Genomic DNA, 20000 nt, shown 5'->3' with positions numbered 1-20000 from the left:
CCAACAGTAACCTTGGAAACGGTGGTCCCAGCTCTTTTCAGGTCATTGACCAGCTCCTCCCGTGTAGTTCTGGGCTGAATTCTCACCTTCCTTAGGATCATTGAGACCCCACGAGGTGAGATCTTGCATGGAGCCCCAGTCCGAGGAGATTGACAGTCATGTTTAGCTTCTTCCATTTTCTAATGATTGCTCCAACAGTGGACCTTTTTCACCAAGCTGCTTGGCAATTTCCCGTAGCCCTTTCCAGCCTTGTGGAGGTGTACAATTTTGTCTCTAGTGTCTTTGGACAGCTCTTTGGTCTTAGCCATGTTAGTAGTTGGATTCTTACTGATTGTATGGGGTGGACAGGTGTCTTTCTGCAGCTAACGACCTCAAACAAGTGCATCTAATTTAGGATAATAAATGTAGTGGAGGTGGACATTTTAAAGGCAGACTAACAGGTCTTTGAGGGTCAGAATTCTAGCTGATAGACAGGTGTTCAAATACTTATTTGCAGCTGTATCATACAAATAAATACTTTAAAATCATACATTGTGATTTCTGGATTTTTTTAGATTATGTCTCTCACAGTGGACATGCACCTCGATGACAATTTCAGACCCTCCATGATTTCTAAGTGGGAGAACTTGCAAAATAGCAGGGTGTTCAAATACTTATTTTCCTCACTGTATGTGTGTGTGTGTGTGTGTGTGTGTGTGTGTACATGCAAATGTGTGTGTGTGTGTACATGCAAATGTGTGTGTGTGTGTAAATGTGTGTGTGTGTGTGTGTGTGTGTGTGTGTGTGTGTGTCTTACCTCTTTATCAGAGTTAGAGTAATGTCTACGCCACAGATGATTGGAGGAGACACTGTTAAGAAAATCTGATTGGCCAAGAACCAGAGCTGGTACACCGGCCTTATGGAGGGCGTGTCCAAACAGGAAAGACCTGGAGACACAACCAATCAGTGTGTGTGTGTGTGTGTGTGTGTGTGTGTGTGTGTGTGTGTGTGAGACAGAGAGAGAGAGAGAGAGAGAGAGTTTGATACACACCTAGCAGTGTGTTTGTTTATTGATTCAATCAGAACTTCATTTACAGGAGAAGGTTCAGTTCCCCAAAGATCCTGAAGATGGCATTCAACAACCTGAAAGAGAGGGGGGAGGGGCTATGGGTAGTGTAGTGTCGTGTCAGTGAGGGATTATGGGTAGTGTAGTACCTGTCTTGGTCCCTTGTTAATGAAATAGTGAGCGAGGTCCAGTGCAGCACATGCATCCTCACATGGGTCATGACCCCTGTTCTGTTCACTCTGAATCTCTCTCCTTACACACACACATACATATTTATATATATATATACACACACACACACACACACACACACGTTTACTATAGTTAACAGATAGATGTTGTGTGTGTGTGTATGCCTTACTTCAGAATGACATCGGCTAAAAGTTTCAGCTTGAATTTCTGTCCAAACTCTCTGCGGTAAAGCACTGATGTGTCTATTACGTGTGGGTGGATCAGCTAGACACACACACACACACACACACACACACACACACACACACACACACACACCGATTAGTGATTTGTAACTTACACATACTAACATTATAGCTTCAATAAAACAGACAGACAAACAGTGAGACAGACAGACAGACAGACGGACAGATGGTGAGAGTCATACAGAAAGAAAGACACACAGACAGTCAGACAGACAGTCGGACAGACAGATAAACAGTAGAACAGACAGTCAGACAGACAGATAAACAGTAGAACAGACAGTCAGACAGACAGATAAACAGTAGCACAGACAGTCAGACAGACAGATAAACAGTAGAACAGACAGTCAGACAGACAGATAAACAGTAGAACAGACAGTCAGACAGACAGATAAACAGTAGCACAGACAGTCGGACAGACAGATAAACAGTAGAACAGACAGTCAGACAGACAGATAAACAGTAGCACAGACAGTCGGACAGACAGATAAACAGTAGAACAGACAGTCAGACAGACAGATAAACAGTAGAACAGACAGTCAGACAGACAGTAGGACAGACAGATAAACAGTAGAACAGACAGATAAACAGTAGAACAGACAGTCAGACGGACTGTAGGACAGACAGATAAACAGTAGAACAGACAGACAAACAGTAGAACAGACAGTCAGACAGACAGACAGTAGGACGGACAGATAAACAGTAGAACAGACAGACAGACAGACAGACAGATCAACAGTAGAACAGACAGTCGGACAGACAGACAGACAGACTCACTCTGAGGGCGTGCAGGTCGTGTTCAAGTGAGTGTCCGACCAGCACCGCGTTTGGTGGCAACAGAGTCAGGAGTTTCCTCTGGACATCATGAAGTCTTGTGGTTACGTTCTTCAGCATGGAGCGTGTGATCCCTGAGAACCTGACACAGGAACATCAGACCTGTCTGTGTGTGTGTGTGTGTGTGTGTGTGTGTGTGTGTGTGTGTGTGTGTGTGTGTGTGAGATACCTGGTGCAGTAGTTGATGATGGTGTTAAATGGTTTGACCAGCTCGTCTAATACACACTGCCCACTGCTGGTCACCATGGCAACACGGGTCAACTCCGGACCTTGCTGTGTGATACACTGAAAACACACACACACACACACACACACACACACACACACTCCTTCATGCTGCTATATTTCTTTCTCCATGTGCATTATGGGTGGTGGTGGTGTTCCTCCTGCATGTCTCACCATCTCACAGTCCAGACCGTACAGAGGGCTGCAGTCGGTCACATGATCATCAGTCTGTGTGCAGACAAACGACTCAAAGCCCCGCCCACCTGTACAGCATACACAGGAACCTGTTATTAATGATTAAAGAATTGATTAATTAATTTGCTTAAATAATTCCTCTCACCTTTTACAGGAAAGTTCTTTTTAATCCTCTCCTGCTCAGTCAGCAGGTAGCTGCTCATCCCCTTCATCTTCATCCCATAGTGCCGGACCACTGGGTGACTGCACACATAGGCTACACACACACACACACACACACACACACACACACACAAAGCTCAGTATCATTAAATATCAAACGTAACTCCAGTGTGAGTGGACAGACCTGCAGGTGGCGCTGTGTGGAGCTCTGATCCAGACACAAATGAGACATCAGGAGCCGAGAGTTCCGTGTCGAACAGATCAGACAGGAGGTCACCTGAAGGGGGCGCTAAGGTACATCTCTGTTAAGGGGAAATGAAAAAACACAATGATATCACAGTGTCGGCCAATCACACACACACACACACACACACACACGCTGTGTCTCAATCCACACACTCAGTGCCTTACAGTAGTGTACTTGGAGCGAAGATGTTTAAACTGTGAATAGTACGTGTAGAAGTGGAGCTGGGACACGCCCTCCAGCACAACCATGTGCACCTTCTCCACCCTGTCCTCCTGATGGAGATGACACCATCTGCAACCCCCACACACACACACAAACACACTTCATACACCATGTAGTGCACTTGTAAAGAAATCATACAAAAAACTTCAGTTTGAGTGTGTGTGAGAGAGAGAGAGAGAGAGAGAGAGACCTGGGTTTCTTCACATCATGGTGTTTCCTCAGCGTGATGTACTGCAGTAAGTCAGACACGTCCTTCACACTGATCGTGCCACAGAGCTGATCAGCAGGACGAGAGAGACCGGGAGGTTCCTCATCCTGAAAATACAAAAAAAGTGGTACTTGAAGTTGGGGTTCTTGGGGTTGGAGTACTTGATGTTAGTTTTCTTTGGGTTAGGGTACTTGGGATTGAAGTGCTTGGTGTTGGGGTACTTGGGATTAGGATAATTGGGGTTGAGGTACTTGGGATTAAGGTACTTGGGGTACTTGGGGTTGGGGTGGTTGAAGAGGGAACAGGTGTAACAGAAATACAGTGGAACCCGGTTATGTCGATGTCCTAGGGGGTCGCCAAAAAGCGTGGAGGTAACCGATGATCGAGATAAACGAAAATCAAAATGGCGGCAGTACATTAACGTGCTTGAAATGTCTATGTACATGATGTGTGTTAATAAATGAGTTTGCATGCACGTGTTTTTGGAGGTTTTTTTACACAACAGCGTTGTTGTGATTTGTTTGATTGGTCATGCGGTTCAAGAAAACCTGTAATGCGGATAAGGAGCCGGAAGCAGAAGTAAACACAAACAGAGTTTATTGAGACTCAGGAGAGAATCCACCAGTACTTGTAGTGAAGCAGTAATATCCAGTGCTGCGCTCCGGGAGCGCCGTCCACCAAGTTCTGTGAAAGCAGAGACAGTTGGTGTAGAGAATCCACGGATCCGCGCTATGGAAAGCGCAGCGCTGGGCAGCAACGGATAAACGTGGTGCAGACAGCGTGAAGATGGAAAACAGCAGGATCGGGGGAATCCGGGGAGCGAGAGAGAATGCGGAGTACGAGAAGAAGGGTAATGAAGCGGGATACGTAGACGCGATTACACAGACCGCCATGAACCAACACATACCATCATGCACAAACAATAACGGACCGCGAGTGTGTGGAGGTGAGGGGCTTAAATAGGAGATGGGATGAGTGAGTGAATGAGAGTCAGGTGTGTGTGATCAGCATGACTGCGACGAGCACACGGGAGAAAAAGCAGGGTGCTTTGGGGAATGCCGCCACCGAAGGGGGCGTGGCAGGGGGATTCCCGACATTCCCGACATACCCGACATTATGAATAACATTTTTGAAATGTATCAGTCAGGATTTCGGCCTCATCATAGCACAGAGACGGCGCTAGTTAAGGTGGTAAATGACCTGTTATTGGCCTCTGATCAGGGTTTTGTCTCCTTACTTGTTTTGCTCGACCTTAGTGCAGCTTTTGACACCATTGATCACACTATACTGCTTGCTAGACTTGAGAATGTTGTAGGAATAAAGGGAACAGCTCTCTCTTGGCTCAGGTCTTATTTGACTGATCGCTATCAGTTTGTGGATGTAAATGGTGAGTTCTCCACGCTCTATGAGGTAAAGTTTGGTGTTCCTCAAGGATCTGTCTTAGGCCCACTGCTTTTCTCTTTATATATGCTGCCTCTTGGTGAAATTATTCATAAACATGGGATTCGCTTCCATTGCTATGCTGATGACACACAGCTGTATATTTCAGCAAAGCCAGATGAGAGATCAGCTTAACAATGTTGAGAAGTGTGTAAAGGACATTAGACAGTGGATGTAATAACTTTCTTCTGCTCAACTCAGATAAGACGGAAGTACTTTTACTAGGACCACATGCAGCTAGAAGTAAACTTTCCGATTACGTAGCATCTCTGGATGGTGTTTCTGTTTCAGCATGTACGGCTGTCAAAGACCTTGGTGTGATTATTGACCCGAGTCTTTCCTTTGAGTCTCACGTGAATAATATCACCAGAATCGCCTTCTTTCACCTTAGAAATATTGCTAAGATTAGAAATATGATGTCGTTACAGGATGCAGAAAAACTGGTTCATGCTTTTGTTACTTCTAGATTAGACTACTGTAACGCTTTACTGTCTGGGTGTGCGGTAAGTGCATCAATAAGCTTCAGTTAGTCCAGAATGCAGCAGCAAGGGTCCTCACTAGATCTAGGAAATATGACCACATCACCCCTGTTTTAATCAGTCTACACTGGCTCCCAATCAAATCTCGCATTGATTATAAAATATTACTACTGACGTATAAAGCACTTAACGGTCTCGCACCGCAGTATCTGAGTGAACTTCTGTACCAGTATGATCCTCCACGCCTACTTAGATCAAAAGGTGCTGGCTATCTGTTGGTTCCTCAAATAATGAAGACTACAGCAGGGGGCAGATCTTTCTCTTATAAAGCCCCACAGTTATGGAACAGCCTTCCAATCAGTGTTCGGGACTCAGACACAGTCTCAGTGTTCAAGTCGAGGTTGAAAACTTATTTATTTAGTCAAGCCTTTTATCAGTAGATTTTCTTAGGTAAAGGCACAGATCTGGAGGAACATGGATATAGAGTGTTTGGTGAACTGGTATATTTGTATGCTGTCGCCCCTCACATTCACACGCTCACTCAGGTTTGTTGACGGTGGTGTGGTGGGTCGCCTCATCCCAGAGATCCCTCATGTCTGTGTTACCTTCTGGTTCTCCCTTTTAGTTATGCTGCCATAGCGAGTCTTGCCGGAGTCCAAACTGCACAGTGACATTAACTTTCATACACCAATAGTTACACTTAATAATCCATATCCTTCTCTTCCCGTCACCCTCTCTCTCTCTCTCTCTCTCTCTCTCTTTCGGTCGAGTTAAACATGCTCCTGAGGCTCCAGTGACCAGTGTTCCTGCCCCTCTCCCTCCTTGGATCTTCACACTTCTGTGCAGCTCGGGACGGTCTCTTAATTCCGGAGTAGAACGGGTGCTTTGAGGACGGATTGACTGTAGTTGGTGTCGGCGGTCTGCTGCACTGACTCGGGAGTGCAGTTTGCTTCTGATCATCATCACTGTACCCCGCAACTTTGTATATCTGCTTCAAATGGACATTTGGTGCAACCCAGATGAGGATGGGTTCCCTCTTGAGTCTGGTTCCTCTCAAGGTTTCTTCCTTATGCCATCTCGGGGAGTTTTTCCTTGCCACAGTTGCTCATCAGGGACAAACATACTTACAAAGAACATATTTATGTTTAATCACCACATTATCTGTGTAAAGCTGCTTTGAGACAATGTTCATTGTTAAAAGCGCTATACAAATAAAAATGAATTGAATTGAATTGAATTAAGTGGCAAATCTTTTCCCCCTTGTGTTAGAGATATTAGGGTTCGGCGACATAAAAAAAAATCTACATAACCGATTAAAAAATACCAAGTGAGAATTTTGCGGTTCCACTTCAAAAACGTCGACTTATTAGGTTTGGCGAGTTACCCGAGGTCAAGATCAGTGGGTTCCACTGTAATCACTAACCTGTAGGGGATCATCATGTTCTCCATTCACCTTCAACTTCTTACACACCACATCACACACTGAGAGAGAGAGAGAGAGAGATGGGGAATCATCTTATTAGAAGGTCATGAGTTAATCCCAGCAACATTGAGATGGCACCCTGGGGCCCCTGAGTAAGGCCCTTGACCCCCACCTGCTCAGGAGTATCAGTGTAGGTCAGTCAGGATAAGAAAATCTGTCTAATACTTTCAAACAAAACAACAGAGAGATCATTTATAAAGATATAATTTTACATACACGACACAGAGGAGCCTCGCTTCTGTTTAAAACCCATCATCACCTCCAGGAATTACAGACACTGTTACCTAGAGACACACACACACACACACACACACACACACACACACACACACACACACACACACACACACACACACACAGGCAAACAATAACACAGAGACAGACAGACAGTAACACATACACACACACAGTAACACAGACAGACAGACACACAGTAACACAGACAGACAGACACACAGTAACACAGACACACAGTAACACAGACACACAGTAACACAGACAGACAGACACACAGTAACAGACACACAGACAGACACACAGTAACACAGACAGACAGACACACAGTAACACAGACACACAGTAACACAGACAGACAGACACACAGACACACATTAACACAGACAGACACACAGTAACACAGACAGACACACAGTAACACAGACAGACACACAGACACACAGTAACACAGACAGACACATAGACACACAGTAACACAAACACACAGTAACACAGAAAGACAGACACACAGTAACACAGACACACAGTAACACAGACACACAGTAACACAGACACACAGTAAAACAGACACACAGACACACAGTAACACAGACACAGACACACACACACAGTAACACAGACAGACAGACACAGTAACACAGTAACACAGACAGACAGACACAGACACACATTAACACAGACAGACACACAGTAACACAGACAGACACACAGACACACAGTAACACAGACAGACACACAGACACACAGTAACACAAACACACAGTAACACAGACAGACAGACAGACAGACACAGTAACAGACACACAGACACAGACAGACACACAGTAACACAGACAGACAGACACACAGTAACACAGACACACAGTAACACAGACAGACAGACACACAGACACACATTAACACAGACAGACACACACAGTAACACAGACAGACACACAGTAACACAGACAGTAACACAGACACACAGTAACACAGACAGACACATAGACACACAGTAACACAAACACACAGTAACACAGAAAGACAGACACACAGTAACACAGACACACAGTAACACAGACACACAGTAACACAGACACACAGTAACACAGACAGACAGACACACAGTAACACAGACACACAGACACACACAGTAACACAGACAGACACACAGTAACACAGACAGACAGACACACAGACACATTAACACAGACAGACACACAGTAACACAGACAGACACAGACACACAGTAACACAGATAGACACACAGACACACAGTAACACAAACACACAGTAACACAGACAGACAGACACAGTAACACAGACACATAGTAACACAGACACACAGACACACACAGTAACACAGACACACAGTAACACAGACACACAGTAACACAGACACACAGTAACACAGACACACAGTAACACAGACAGACACAGTAACACAGTAACACAGACACACAGTAACACAGACAGACAGACACACAGTAACACAGACACACAGTAACACAGACACACAGTAACACAGACAGACAGACACACAGTAACACAGACACACAGTAACACAGACACACAGTAACACAGACACACAGTAACACAGACAGACAGACAGACAGACACACACAGTAACACAGACACACAGTAACAGACAGACACACACAGACACACAGTAACACAGACAGACACAGACACACAGTAACACAGACACAGTAACACAGACAGACAGACACACAGTAACACAGACAGACACAGACACACAGTAACACAGACAGACAGACACACAGTAACACAGACACAGTAACACAGACAGACAGACACACAGTACACACAGACAGACAGACACACAGTAACAGACAGACAGTAACACAGACAGACAGTAACACAGATAGACACACAGTAACACAGACAGACAGACACACAGTAACACAGACAGACAGTAACACAGACAGACAGTAACACAGACAGATAGACACACAGTAACACAGACAGACAGACACAGTAACACAGACAGACAGTAACACAGACACACAGTAACACAGACAGACACACAGTAACACAGACAGACACACACAGACACACAGTAACACAGACAGACAGTAACACAGACAGACAGTAACACAGTAACACAGACAGACAGACACATAGTAACACAGACACAGTAACAGACAGACAGACAGACAGACAGACAGTAACACAGACACACAGTAACACAGACAGACACACAGTAACACAGACAGACACACAGTAACACACACACAGTAACACAGACAGACACACAGTAACACAGACAGACACACAGTAACACAGACACACAGTAACACAGACAGACACACAGTAAGTGATTATTCAGTACACTGCGCATGTGCTATTAGACTCATGAGTGTTGTGTTATAGTGTATAGAATGTACATGTTCTATTACACAATCTGTACAATTTGTGTACATATTATGTAGCAGTAACTTACCGGTGGGACCACGTGTGTGTGTGTGTGTGTGTGTGTGTGTATCCATTGTTCAGCCTGAGCAGACATGCACAGTCGAACTCAGAGCACCCGATAGCGGAAGTGACGCAATGCGGAAGTGGCGCTTTTAAATATTCCCCGCGACAATGGCGTAGAGCTGTACAACCGATCAAAGATCAAAGAAGACGGTAAGATCAAAGAGATGATGATGATACTGTAACTTGTTCTTTGATAAACATAATGGTGTCTTGTTTATTTAAGGTGTACAGAAAGATATAGCTGATTCTGAGACCCAACACCATGACAACAAAGAGACTGGCAAAGTACACACACACACACACACACACACACACACACACACACTCTGTGTAATCTTCAGTATTACAGTCAGTGTGTGTGTGTGTTTCTATCAATTAGGGAGTTGGGGTTGATCAGGAAGCGCACAACATCCTCCAGCTCACTCACACACACACCTGCTTCAAGTAAGAACACACACACACACACACACACACACACACACACACACACCTCACCATAGTTTCTGTCCTTTCACTAACTGTGTGTGTGTGTGTGTGTGTGTGTGTGTGTGTGTGTGTGTACAGATCAGCTTTTCTCGTATCTGATCATTATAGACTTTGAGTCGACATGCTGGAAGGAGAAGAACAGCTATGGACAGGAGATCAGTGAGTCCTGCTTATATGGACTGTTTCAACTTTTTTTCACAACTTCTCAAATTTCTTCACATCTCCCCACGTCTCGTAACTTCTCCTTGAATCTCTTCACTTCTCCTTGTTTCCTCCATTAGACGTTCTCACTTCTAATTAACTCTCCTCGAATCTTCTCACTTCTCCTCGAATCTTTTCATGTCTCCCCAAATCTCCTCACTTTTCCTCAATTTGCTAACATCACCTCAAATCTCTTGGCTTCTTCCCAAATCTTTTTCTCCATATCTTTTTGCTTCTCCCCAAATATTTTCACATCTCAGCTTTCCTCAATTCTTCTCAAGTCCTCACTACTTTTGAAATCTCTTGACTTTTCAAGACTCTTCACGCTTACTCAAAACTTTCTTTGTCTCCCCAAATCCCCTCACATGTCTCCATCTCCACATCACTCAAACCTTCCTCATACCTCCTCCAGTCTCCTCAGTTCTCCCAGAGACTCCTTACTGTTTCACGACTCTCCACACTTCCAATTCCATCTTCCACCAATTTCCTGACTCCTCCCCAAATCTCATGTTGCCCCAGATTTCTTCAGGTTCTTACAAATCTTTGTCTGCACAAATCTCTCAACATTCTCTGAAATCTCCATAATTCTCCCTAAATCTCCTCACTTTTCCCCATGATGGTTTACTGTTCCATAAATCTCTTCACATTGTCCCAAATCTCTTAACACCACCTCGACTCTCTCACTTCTCCTCAGATCTTCTCATGTGTGTTAATGTGTGTCTTGCTCTGATTGTAGTTGAGTTCCCTGCTGTATTGATGAACACACACACAGGACTGATAGAGTCTGAGTTCCACTCGTACGTCCAGCCGCAGGAGCATCCACATCTCTCCTCCTTCTGTACAGAACTCACCGGTATCACACAGGTACACACACACACACACACACACACACACACACACACACACACACACACACACCCGCAGGAGCATCCACATCTCTCCTCCTTCTGTACTGAACTCACGGTATCACACAGGTATCACACAGGTATCACACAGGTATCACACAGGTACACACACACACACACACCCGCAGGAGCATCCACATCTCCTGCCCTTCATCTCCACAATCATCAATGGGTCATTAACATCTGGCTATGTACCAACTACCTTCAAGCAAGCAAGGGTCATTCCTATCTTGAAGAAACCGGCTCTGGATCCATCAGACATCAACAACTACAGACCGGTATCACTCCTTTCCTTTCTTTCTAAATCTCTGGAACGCACTGTTTTTAACCAACTGTCTGTCTGTCTATCTCTCACAGATCAACCTCCACGATCCGAACCAGTCTGGGTTCAAAGCGGCACATTCCACAGAGACGGCCCTATTGGCTGTTTCTGAGAAACTACATGCTGCTCGGTCAGCCAAGCTGTCATCTGTACTTATCTTTCTGGACCTTTCAGCAGCATTTGACACAGTCAACCACAAGACACTTTTGTCAACCCTCGTATGGACAGAAATGGTCGAATCCTTCGGATGTTATAGAGAAGAAATCGACAAGAACGAGCAACATTAGCGATATGTGGGGAAAAAAGACAGTTCATTGTCCATAGTTACCCCAAGGTTACGAGCAGTGGCTGAAGGGGAGAGCAGAGAGTCATGAAGTGTTATTTGTAGATCTTGACCTGGAGATGAATCACTTGGGATGACCAGCAGTTCTGTTTTGCTGGGGTTGAGTTTAAGTTGGTGAGCCCTCATCCATAAAGATATGTCTGACAAGCATGCTGAGATCCGAGCGGAAGCTGTGGTATCTGATGGAGGAAAGAAAAGATGAGTTGAGTGTCATCTGCATAGCAGTGATAAGAAAACCCATGTGAGGATATGACTTCACCAATGGAGTGGGTATAGAGGGAGAAAAGGAGGGGACCAAGTACCGAGCCTTGTGGGACACCAGTGGTGAGTCTGCATGGGGCAGATGTGGATCCCCTCCATGTTACCTGGTATGAGCGACCTTCCAGGTAGGAAGCAAACCATTCCCATGCTGTTCCGCAGATACCAAGGCTCTTGAGGGTTGACAAAAGTGTCTTGTGGTTGACTGTGTCAAATGCTGCTGAAAGGTCCAGAAAGATAAGTACAGATGACAGCTTGGCTGACCGAGCAGCATGTAGTTTCTCAGAAACAGCCAATAGGGCCGTCTCTGTGGAATGTGCGCTTTGAACCCAGACTGGTTCGGATCGTGGAGGTTGTTCTGTGAGAGATAGACAGACAGTTGGTTAAAAACAGTGCGTTCCAGAGATTTAGAAAGAAAGGAAAGGAGTGATACCGGTCTGTAGTTGTTGATGTCTGATGGATCCAGAGCCGGTTTCTTCAAGATAGGAATGACCCTTGCTTGCTTGAAGGTAGTTGGTACATAGCCAGATGTTAGTGACCCACACACACACACTTACACACACACACTTAACAGTATAACACTGGTACACATGCTGCGTACACACACACGTACACACTCAACAGTATAACACGGTACACATGCACACACACACTTACACACACACACTTGCAGCAGCATGTAGTTTCTCAAAAACAGCCAATAGGGCCGTCTCTGTGGAATGTGCGCTTTGAACCCAGACTGGTTCGGATCGTGGAGGTTGTTCTGTGAGAGATAGACAGACAGTTGGTTAAAAACAGTGCGTTCAGAGATTTAGAAAGGAAAGGTTACACACACACACACACACCACACACACACACACACACACACACACACACACACACCACACACACACACAACAGTATAACACTGGTACACATGCGCTGCGTACACACACACACACACACACACACACGCACACACACACTCAACAGTATAACACTGGTACACATGCGCTGCGTACACACACACACACACACACACTTACACACACTCAACAGTATAACACCGGTACATGCGCTGCGTACACACACACACACACACACTTACACACACTCAACAGTATAACACACACACACACACACACACACACGTATACACACACACGTACACACTCAACAGTATAACACTGGTACACATGCGCACACGTACACACACACACTTGCACACACTCAACAGTATAACACCGGTACACATGCGCACACGTACGCGCACACGTACACACACACACTTGCACACACTCAACAGTATAACACCGGTACACATGCGCTGCACACACACACACGTATACACACACACACACACTCAACAGTATAACACTGGTACACATGCATACGTACACACACACACACACACACACACACACACACACACACACACTTACACACACTCAACAGCATAACACCGGTACACATGCGCACACGTACACACACACACACACACACACACTCAACAGCATAACACGGTACACATGCACACACACACACACACACTTGCACACTCAACAGTATAACACGGTACACATGCGCTGCATACACACACACACGCATACACACACACTTACACACACTCAACAGTATAACACCGGTACACATGCGCACACGTACGCGCACACGTACACATGCGCACGTACACACACACGTATACACACACTTACACACACTCAACAGTATAACACGGTACACATGCGCACGTACACACACACACACACACACACACACACACACTTACACACACTCAACAGTATAACACGGTACACATGCGCACACGTACACACACACACACACACACACACACACACACACACACACACACTCAACAGTATAACACGGTACATGCGCTGCGTACACACACACACACACACACACACACACACACACTCAACAGTATAACACCAGTACACATGCATACACACACACACACATAACAGTATAACACCTTTACACATGCGTACACACACACACACACACACACACACACACACACACACACACACACACACACACACTCAACAGTATAACACCAGTACACATGCATACACACACACACACTTAACAGTATAACACACACACACACACACACACACACACACACACACACACACACTTACACACACTCAACAGTATAACACGGTACACATGCATACACACACACACACTTACACACACTTAACAGTATAACACCTTTACACATGCGTACACACACACACACACTTACACACACTCAACAGTATAACACTGGTACACATGCGCACACGTGCACACACACACACACACACACACACTTACACACACTCAACAGTATAACATCGGTACACATGTGCACACACACACACACACACTCACTCGCACACTTTCTCACACACTTACAAACTAACACGCGCACCTTTACACGGATTCAGAAGTATTGGCACCCCAGTATTACACAAGTGTATATTACGATGTCGATCTGTGATTGGTCCACAGGAGCAGGTGGAGGCGGGGCTTCCTCTTCAGATCTGTTTGTCCAGATTTACACGCTGGCTTCACACACTGCATCAGGAGAGAGACGTGGTGTTCCTGAGAGATAACACACACACCTCCACAGCAGGGAAACCCTGTGCATTCCTCACCTGGTCAGGTAAAACACACACACACACACACACACACACACACACACACAGTCACTCTGAATGCTGTTGTTGCTTCATACACATCCATGTTTTCATCAGCACTGATATTATAATAATCATATTGTGCTGTTCTGCACCTCTCCACTGCTGCTGCTGCTGTTTCTAGTCTCTCTTTTATTATACAGTAGGGTTACTGGTGGTACGTGTGTGTGTGTGTGTGTGTGTGTGTGTGTGCGCGTGCCCACAGATTGGGATCTCGGTGTGTGTTTGCAGTACGAGTGTAAACGCAAGCAGATCAACAAACCTAATGTTCTGAACAGCTGGATTGACCTTCGAGCTACGTACAGGGTACACACACACACACACACACACACAAGAGTTGTTAAAGCACCAGGTTTTCCTCTGTAGCATCATGTTTAGATCTAGGAACTGAGGAGAGCAGATGCTGAAGTGCTGCATGTTTCTGATGCAGGATTGTAGCCTTTGTTGTATTTTTCATGTCATGATGCACTAAATGATTTCAGAGGGTGAAGGATCTAGAATTTGGATTTTCTGGATCATGTTCACACATGCCTTCTCTGTGCATGATAGAGATTTAAACTGTGTTCACAGACAATGTTTTCTGGAGGTGTTCATGAGTCCATGCAGTGATTTCCATTACAGAATCATCACTGGTTTAAATGCAGTGGCCCCTGAGGGCCCAAAGATCATAAACATCTAATAGTGATTTTCCCTCTTGTCCCTTGTGCACAGAGATTTTCTCCAGATTCTCTGAAACTTTTAATATTATGTTCTGTAAGTAATGATGAGATTCAACCGTTTTGCAGTTTGATGTTGAACATTATTCTGAAATCGTTCCACAGTTTGTAGTCAGTGTTTCACAGATTGGTGAAGCTCCGCCCCTCTTTACTTCTGATAGACTCCGCCTCTCTAAGATACACTGTTTATACTCACGTTAATAATCGAAATGTTTTTAGATTTATTACCAGCGCAAACCCAAAGGTCTTAACGGAGCCCTGCAGGACCTGGGCATTGAGTTCTCCGGCCGAGAACACTCTGGTATATACACACACACACACACACACACACACACACACACACACACAGAGCTATGTGAATTTAACTCTCAGAACTTTTCGTGTGTGTGTGTGTGTGTGTGTGTGTGTAGGTCTGGACGATGCACGGAACACAGCTCGGTTGGCGTGGCGTATGATCAGAGACGGCTGCATGATGAAAATAACAAAGTGTGTGAGCAGGGTGAGTGGTCTCCTTCAGGTCCTCTCCTCTCCCTCACACACCTGCACAGGTGACCTCGGAATCCCAGAATTCCACTCTCCGGGAAACACCATTCAACTTCCTGTCTGACTGACTCTCTTTCTCTCTCTCTCTCTCTCTCTCTCTCTCTCTCTCTCTCTCTCACAGGTACAGATGAAGGTGTGTGTGAGAGGTGTGTGTAAAGAGAGGAAAGAGAAGCAGCTGATGGACATCAGCAACACACACACAGAGACAGTGTGTGACCCCGTGACCTCATCACACAGTCTGGTACCCCAGGGCACTGTCCTGTCCTGTGTCACCACCACCCTCACACACACGTCACACCCACAAACCTCACACACAGGAACCACACACACCTCACACACAGGAACCACACACACGTCACACCCAGGCACCGCCCTCACACACACGTCACACTTATCACACACATCTCCCCTGTTACACACGTCACACCCGGACACGCTTGCGTCTGATTGGTTGGAGGAGTTTGTGGTGACAGATTTCGGAGATTCCGGTTCCTATGACGACGTGATATTAGAGGACACCTCTGAAAACCTGCCCCATGACTCCGCCTCTCCTGAGTGTAAAACAAAGCCACGCCCTCTTCATTCCAGCCCCCCTTCTTCTATTAAATACCCTATCAGATCTCTGACTGCCGGAAGAACCACTCCCCCAATCCCATTTTCCATCTATACTGACCAATCACATCACTCCCTTTCTTCTTCAGTGTTTTGTGTTCCTTCCTCTTATCTGTCATTAACAGTTAACCAATCAGCTCGGCCGTCTGTCTCTGTCGACCAATCAGCTTGTTTCTCCCTCCCTGTAGACCAGTCAAAGCTCTCCTCTGTCTCCCTCAACCAATCAGCTCTCTCCTATATCTCTCTAAACCAATCTGCTCGCTCATCTTATTCTATCAACCAAAGCCACGCCTCTTTCTCTATTAACCAATCATCACTCTCCTCCTCTAAACACTTGCCCCTCCCACCTCCAAAGGGCCAGACTAAGGTCATGTCTGCTTTCCCCAACAAATCAGCTCTCTTTTCCTCCCGCTCTCTCAACCAGTCATGTCACACTACACTCTCTGCCAACCAATCAGCTTCCTCCACTTCCTCCTCTAAGCGGTTGCCCCTCCCACCTCAAAAAGGTGGAGTAAAGATCACGTCTCCTCTGTGTGATTGTGGCCGAAGGTCCAGGAGGTTAATGGTGTGTAACGGTGGGCCGAACCATGGGCGGGGCTTCTACACCTGCACCAAGAGGCGGAGCTCCGCCCCCCTGCCTCATAACCCCACACGACGAGACTCTGCCTCTCATAATAATGGGTGTGGTTTCTTTAAGTGGGAGTCGGCTCTGATAAAACACTCGGAACAGAACAAAAACACTGCAGCACTGAGCTTCTACCTGAGACCTTCAACGTCCAGAAACCTCCGATAACCACCTCTAACTATCTACCAGTCTCACTCTTCCAGTCTCACTCTCTCTACCCCAGTTTCTCTCTCTACCAGTCTCACTCTTCCAGTCTCTCTCGACCCCAGTCTCTCTCACTCTACCCCAATCTCTCTCTCTCTACTGGTCTCACTCTACCTTTGTCTCTCTCTCTCTACCCCAGTTTCTCTCTAAACCTGTCTCACTCTACCGCTGGCTCTCTCTCTCTCTCTCTCTCTCTCTCTCTCTCTCTCTCTCCACTTGTCTCACTTTACCCCAGTCTCTCTCTCTCTCTCTCTCTACCCCAGTTTCTCTCTAAACCTCTCTCTCTCTCTCTCTCTCTCTCTCTCTCTCTCTCTCTCTCTCTCTCTCTCTCTCTACCCCAGTCTTTGAATCAGGCAGTATGAGGCAGTGGTACTGTATATTTACTGTGTGAATGAATGTGTTGAATATGAAATTATGAATTTATTTCCTGTTTTAGGTTTAAATGTTATTTGTAATAAAAGCAGAAAATCATGAATAAACTTATCACTGTAATGTAATGATATGGAAATAAAGTGTAAATTTCTGTATAAATGTATGTAATGTATATTTGGAAAACTCACTGACTGGCGTCCGGTTCCTGATGTTCTTGTGTAGATGTGATTGTACATTTATAATGGGTTTGTGTTGAAATCCTCTGTAGGACACATTAAAACAGCCATTTATAAATCCAGTTTCATTGTTTGTGTTGATTTGATGGAAAATACATTTGAATTTGAAATAATTATAATAATTAATCATTATTACTCTGTAGACGATACTTCAGTGTGGTAGAGATGTGTTGGGGTTGTGTGGGAGTTGTGGTAGAGATGTGTTGGGGTTGTGGGAGTTGTGGTAGAGATGTTTTGGGGTTGTGGTAGAGATGTTTTGGGGTTGTGTGGGAGTTGTGGTAGAGATGTGTTGGGGTTGTGTGGGAGTTGTGGTAGAGATGTGTTGGGGTTGTGTGGGAGTTGTGGTAGAGATGTGTTAGGGTTGTGTGAGTTGTGGTAGAGATGTGTTGGGGTTGTGTGGGAGCTGTGGTAGAGATGTGTTGGGGTTGTGTGAGTTGTGGTAGAGATGTTTTGGGGTTGTGTGGGAGTTGTGGTAGAGATGTTTTGGGGTTGTGTGGGAGCTGTGGTAGAGATGTGTTGGGGTTGTGTGGGAGTTGTGGTAGATGTGTTGGGGTTGTGTGAGATGTGTTGGGGTAGAGATGTGTTGGGGTTGTGTGGGAGTTGTGGTAGAGATGTGTTGGGGTTGTGTGGGAGTTGTGGTAGAGATGTGTTGGGGTTGTGTTGGGGTTGTGGTAGAGATGTGTTGGGGTAGAGATGTGTTGGGGTTGTGTGAGAGTTGTGGTAGAGATGTGTTGGGGTTGTGTGAGTTGTGGTAGAGATGTGTTGGGGTTGTGTGGGAGTTGTGGTAGAGATGTGTTGGGGTTGTGTTGGGGTTGTGTGGGAGTTGTAGAGATGTGTTGGGGTTGTGTGGGAGTTGTGGTAGAGATGTGTTGGGGTTGTGTGGGGTTGTGGTAGAGATGTGTTGGGGTTGTGTGAGGTTGTGGTAGAGATGTGTTAGGGTTGTGTGAGAGTTGTGGTAGAGATGTGTTGGGGTTGTGTGGGAGTTGTGGTAGAGATGTGTTAGGGTTGTGTGAGTTGTGGTAGAGATGTGTTGGGGTTGTGTGGGAGTTGTGGTAGAGATGTGTTGTGGTAGAGATGTGTTGGGGTTGTGTGGGAGTTGTGGTAGAGATGTGTTGGGGTTGTGTGGGAGTTGTGGTAGAGATGTGTTAGGGTTGTGTGGGAGTTGTGGTAGAGATGTGTTGGGGTTGTGTGAGGTTGTGGTAGAGATGTGTTGGGGTTGTGTTGGAGTTGTGGTAGAGATGTGTTAGGGTTGTGTGAGAGTTGTGGTAGAGATGTGTTGGGGTTGTGTGGAGTTGTGGTAGAGATGTGTTGGGGTTGTGTGTGGGAGTTGTGGTAGAGAGATGTGTTGGGGTTGTGTGGGAGTTGTGGTAGAGATGTGTTGGGGTTGTGTGTGGGAGTTGTGTAGAGATGTGTTGTGGTAGAGATGTTTTAGGGTTGTGTTGGAGTTGTGGTAGAGATGTGTTGGGGTTGTGGTAGAGATGTGTTGGGGTTGTGTGAGAGTTGTGGTAGAGATGTGTTGGGGTTGTGTTGGGGTTGTGTGGGAGCTGTGGTAGAGATGTGTTGGGGTTGTGTGGGAGTTGTGGTAGAGATGTGTGGGGTTGTGTGGAGTTGTGGTAGAGATGTGTTGGGGTTGTGGGAGTTGTGGTAGAGATGTGTGGGGTTGTGTGGGAGTTGTGTAGAGATGTGTTGGGGTTGTGGTAGAGATGTGTTGGGGTAGAGATGTGTTGGGGTTGTGTGGGAGTTGTAGAGATGTGTGGGGTTGTGTGGGAGTTGTGGTAGAGATGTGTTGGGGTTGTGG

General features: G+C 45.7%; 2 protein-coding genes across 2 annotated transcripts in view; one reads left to right on the top strand and one right to left on the bottom strand.

The window, feature by feature from the left end:
* LOC124378005 (RNA exonuclease 5-like) overlaps positions 1-9753 on the bottom strand; it is a 22267-nt gene extending 12514 nt beyond the window's left edge. The window contains exons 1-14 of the mRNA XM_046837448.1: positions 9655-9753; positions 7191-7258; positions 6915-6973; positions 3555-3679; positions 3307-3433; positions 3080-3197; positions 2879-2989; positions 2713-2801; positions 2483-2598; positions 2257-2395; positions 1407-1501; positions 1195-1297; positions 1031-1122; positions 797-926 (exon numbers count right to left, since the gene is read on the bottom strand). Of these exons, the coding sequence (XP_046693404.1) occupies positions 797-926; positions 1031-1122; positions 1195-1297; positions 1407-1501; positions 2257-2395; positions 2483-2598; positions 2713-2801; positions 2879-2989; positions 3080-3197; positions 3307-3433; positions 3555-3679; positions 6915-6973; positions 7191-7230 (1344 nt within the window). The 5' untranslated portion in view covers positions 7231-7258; positions 9655-9753. The remainder of the gene's footprint in view (positions 1-796; positions 927-1030; positions 1123-1194; positions 1298-1406; positions 1502-2256; positions 2396-2482; positions 2599-2712; positions 2802-2878; positions 2990-3079; positions 3198-3306; positions 3434-3554; positions 3680-6914; positions 6974-7190; positions 7259-9654) is intronic.
* On the top strand, positions 9702-17688 carry eri2 (ERI1 exoribonuclease family member 2). Its single transcript, XM_046837449.1, has 10 exons — positions 9702-9839; positions 9913-9974; positions 10069-10133; positions 10254-10334; positions 11113-11240; positions 14707-14860; positions 15100-15200; positions 15830-15911; positions 16021-16109; positions 16275-17688. The coding sequence occupies exons 2-10, from the start codon at positions 9952-9954 to the stop codon at positions 17556-17558; spliced, it is 2007 nt and encodes a 668-aa protein (XP_046693405.1). The 5' UTR covers positions 9702-9839; positions 9913-9951; the 3' UTR covers positions 17559-17688.
* Positions 17689-20000: the final 2312 nt, after the last annotated feature.

This window comes from Silurus meridionalis, chromosome 24 (assembly GCF_014805685.1).
Source record: "Silurus meridionalis isolate SWU-2019-XX chromosome 24, ASM1480568v1, whole genome shotgun sequence".
Lineage (NCBI taxonomy): Eukaryota > Metazoa > Chordata > Actinopteri > Siluriformes > Siluridae > Silurus > Silurus meridionalis.
Note: the sequence above shows the minus strand (reverse complement) of the source record. Positions and strands in the feature narration are given on the sequence as shown.

Bases quoted from the DNA above. Each gene is read 5' to 3' on its own strand.
- eri2 (XM_046837449.1), top strand. From the start codon at position 9,952: ATGACAACAAAGAGACTGGCAAA. The intron at 14,861-15,099 runs GTAAAACACACA...GCGTGCCCACAG, and splicing joins TGCATTCCTCACCTGGTCAG to ATTGGGATCTCGGTGTGTGT. The intron at 15,912-16,020 runs GTATATACACAC...GTGTGTGTGTAG, and splicing joins CTCCGGCCGAGAACACTCTG to GTCTGGACGATGCACGGAAC.